The sequence below is a fragment of the Pinus tabuliformis genome, chromosome 9 (assembly GCF_031772625.1).
Source record: "Pinus tabuliformis cultivar Carrire ecotype Pingquan chromosome 9, CPIR1, whole genome shotgun sequence".
NCBI classification, from domain to species: Eukaryota; Viridiplantae; Streptophyta; class Pinopsida; order Pinales; family Pinaceae; genus Pinus; species Pinus tabuliformis.
The window spans coordinates 1046684836-1046688729 of NC_142307.1; the positions used below are offsets into that span (position 1 = coordinate 1046684836).

The following is a 3894-nucleotide window of genomic DNA, read 5'->3' on the forward strand; positions in this document are numbered from 1 at the left end:
GGAAGTCAGAGCATGTTCCTCCATGAATTATGATAATAAGAATTATGACTATGGAAGTAAAGCATATCAAAGATAAAAGATGAAGCTCACTAAAGTACACTAAGAATCTCAGCTTCAAAAAAGTCCAGCTGCTTCTGTATATATCAATCCCTGCATAGAATTTACAAAAGTAGTCTTTTTCTCTAACATTTTCCAACTCTTAATACATTAGTTATTCCCCCATATATAGAGTTCATGTAGATTCCTTCATCCAGCATGAGGGGAATTCGAATTCCTCCTAATTTGACACCTATTGACACTTAAAACTAACTATTTAATACAAAGGACAGCTAACTAGGAGTCCTAGAGACCTAATACAACTAAGAGTGTAACTCCTTATTATGATTACAAAGACCTTATCTAAACATTTAAAACATTATTTGACACCTAAAACTCCATGAAGTCGAATTTTATGGTGCTCATAACCTTCCAGCTGGTCCTTGATGACCCATCCTTTTGTTGTTCCTAGAAACTAGGAGACTGTCCATTGCTCTGTTCTGGTTGAAACATAGGTCTTGGGACAGAGCTCATAACTTCTCATAAAAACTATATTTGAAAAACTTGAAGGAGGATTTTGTGAAAAAATCCATGCTGAACAAAAACCTCTCTTGGTTTTTAGAAACATCTTTCCTACCGCCCAGAATGAGTCTTTGAAAAATAGGTGTAAAAATATCCTTGTGAAAAACTGCACCTACAGCAGTTTCGTAGCGCAAGTTTGATCATTCATTTCTCTCAAATCATAATGTATTTGAAGAAAGTGGAAGAGATTTTGGTACTTCAGTATCTTAAGAATGAAAACCACTTTCACTTTTCAGAGATGAGTTTTCCATTGCTTGGTAATCCCATTGGAAGTTGGCTGCTGTTTTCATAACATGAAATTTTGGAGTTCACAAATGTCCTTCTTTGTTTCTTTTAATTTGCATAAAAATGCATCTGATTATTTTGTTTTCCATGCCAGGTGTACCTTGCTCCAAAAATATTTCCCTTTTTTCTTCAAAATTGGCCTATCGAATGATAATATGTAGCTACAACAATTTCGTAGCGCGCTACGAAACTGCTGTGCATTAGGCATCACCTACAGCAGTTTCATATCGCGCTACGAAATTGCTGTGTAATTTCAAAAACACAGCTTACATGCCAAATTTGACTGTCTTGAGCTTCTTTATCTTGAAATGTCCTTCTCATCTGCCTTGAAACTTGTTTGCTTTGTGATTTTCCTTAGCTAAGGAAATCCTTTCTGCTGGCTTAGTTGTATCTTCAAATCCTCGATTTTCCTCTTCATAATTCTAATGTTGGGTCTGAGCCTATTACCAATCCATCTGATGTATCTTTCCTTGCTTGAATTTGATGAATATTTCTAATCTCTGCTCACCATGGGCTTGCTTGCTCAAACTAAGAATTGGATCAAATATCTATTGCATGAACACGACCAAGATCAACATGAATATGTCCAGGATCAACTCTTCCCTTACCTTTTTCCTTTGAAATTTTGTCAGTGATAAGAGCTTTGATGGTATTATGCTGCTTTGACTCTATAGGTGTTCTTTGAAGCGGGACAAGTGAGAAAGGAGTGGCGAAGCACTGTCAAAGGAGGGAGGAAACAAGCAAGGAGCCAAGCGAAAGACTGAGGTTGGTACTCTTTGCTTCTCTCTCATCTATCTCTCATAAAGGAAAACACAAGTAATTTTTGTTTGTTTGTTTCTAAGATAGCTACCCATCTTAGTGGGACTAACAGCTCTAAATGGACACTAGTTTTCCTGGTAACAACCTTCCATACATATTATTTTGTCTGCACATATCTATTGCTTTTTCATATTGCTTCTGCTTTTTCTCTATTTTCAAAATTTATTTTCCATGTTGTTTCTGCTTTTTCCCTCTGCTGTGCTTTGTCGTTGCAAAAGCCATGGAGGCTGTTTGCATAGGTGTAGTAGCCAATATCATAAGCAACGTTGTTAGCATTTTTATTTCTCCACTAGTCCAACCCATAGATGGTGTTATTCACTTGGATAGAATCACATAGTTTCTACGGGAAAAGCTAGGTAGTGCTAGAGTATTCTTAGATGACACAGTCAACCAATTTCAACATCAACAAAGAAGTATCCCTCCCCCTATGAATGATGGGTTGTAAAGGCTCTGAATTTCCCTACAAAATGCGGCGAGTTTCATACAATGCTCCCAATAATGGAAAGATTTCTTAGATTGCCACTTCTGCAAGCCTAGAATGTGTGGAAAAATTAGAGAATGCAAATTAAATATCATTGAGCACCACAATGATCTTGGAAATTCCATTTCAACCAGAAGTTATACTCTAGGGATTTTTTCTTCTAAGCCAGTGGAAGCAGGGTCATTACTTCAGCCAGTACCAGAGTCTGGCCTTGTGGGCTCGAGGATAAAAGCAGCGAAGATGTGGCTGAATAATTGGCTTGAAGATGCAAAAGATCATCAATTTCGGGTAATAGGCGTCATTGGCATGGGTGGCGCTGGCAAGACGACATTGCTAAAATGGTATTTACCACCCACAAGAAAGGTAATGTGTTTGAAAACATGATTTGGTTAATTTTTTCAGAAAAGTTTAACATTGAGGAGTTGCAAAGTGTTATTGCGAAAGAAATGAGTTTAAACCTGGGGATCGACAATTCTAATGCTGAGAGAAGTTCTACTATTCTTGACATGCAAAAGTGGGAAATTTCTAATTATCTCAAGGAGAAGAAATTTCTGGTCATTCTGGATGATGTGTGGAATCAAATCCACTTGGAAGAAGAACTGGGAATCCCCTTGGGCATTTATAAAGGTAGTAGAGTGGTAATATCTACCCACAATAGAGAAGTGATTCAAAGAACGGGGGAAAATGATGACTACTCCATACATATAAAACCCCTATCCATGGAAGAAGGATAGTGATTGTTTGACAGAGTTGCCTTGAATGCAGGCCATGCTCCTACAAAAACTGTAGAGGATATTTCTAGAAAAATTGCAGAAGAGTGTAAAGGTTTACTGCCGGTGATAAATGTTGCCGCAACAACAATGAGGTGTTATACTTCTGTTGATGATTGGAGTTTTGATCTAACTCAAACAAAAAATGTAGATCCTGATTTTCTGAAGATGTACAATGGCATTGATGAAGATCTCTATGGGCAACTCAAATGGAGTTACGATCGTTTGAACGATTGTAACTTACATAGCTCTTTTCTATATTGTGGCGCCTTTGCCAAAGATGCAAGGATTGAGGTGGAGCAATTGGTGGAGATGTGGATAGGGGAGGGATTGGTTAGTAGTGGAGACGTAGGATGCAGGTATGTAAAGCTTTTAGTAGAACGTTGCTTGTCTAAGCATGCTATAGATAGAAATAATTTGCGGTGGATGATTACTGGTGAAAAGGAGTGGATAAAAGTTCATGACATTCTTCGTGATATGGCATTCCATATTGGTGAAAAGGAAGAGAAATTTTTATTTAGAAAAAGTCAAAATTTGGACCGGTTTCCTACAGAACAAGTGATGGATGATTGCTCCACCTCAATCTTTGTGTCTTCGGCAAAGGTGCCACAATATAGAAAACAGTTCTGTAAGTTACGATTGTTCAAACGACCGTAACTCCATTTGATTCGCCCATAGAGATCTTCACCAATGCCACTGTACATATTTAGAAAATCAGGATCTACATTTTTCATTTGAGTTAGAGAAAAAATCCACTCATCAGCAAAAGTATTACCCCTCATTGCTGTTGCGACAACATTTATCACTGACGGTAAACCATTACACTCTTCTGCAATTTTTCTAGCAATATCCTGTATAGTTTTTGTAGGAGCATGGCCTACATTGAAGGCAACTCTGTCAAATAATCACCATTCTTCTTCC

At 37.6% G+C, this 3894-nt stretch overlaps 1 protein-coding gene across 1 annotated transcript; it reads left to right on the forward strand.

Moving 5' to 3' along the window:
• The first annotated feature begins 2260 nt into the window (after positions 1–2260).
• Positions 2261–3630, forward strand: LOC149152292 (disease resistance protein RPS5-like). Its single transcript, XM_089443437.1, has 3 exons — positions 2261–2522; positions 2606–2830; positions 2969–3630. The coding sequence occupies exons 1-3, from the start codon at positions 2261–2263 to the stop codon at positions 3628–3630; spliced, it is 1149 nt and encodes a 382-aa protein (XP_089299563.1).
• The last annotated feature ends 264 nt before the right edge of the window (positions 3631–3894 follow it).

Excerpts from the sequence above, each read along its gene's own strand:
- LOC149152292 (XM_089443437.1), top strand. The coding sequence starts at position 2,261 with ATGTGTGGAAAAATTAGAGAATGCAAATTAAATATCATTGAGCACCAC. Across the intron at positions 2,523-2,605 it reads CATTGGCATGGGTGGCGCTG|AAAAGTTTAACATTGAGGAG; the intron begins GCAAGACGACAT and ends TAATTTTTTCAG. Across the intron at positions 2,831-2,968 it reads CCCCTTGGGCATTTATAAAG|GCCATGCTCCTACAAAAACT; the intron begins GTAGTAGAGTGG and ends CCTTGAATGCAG.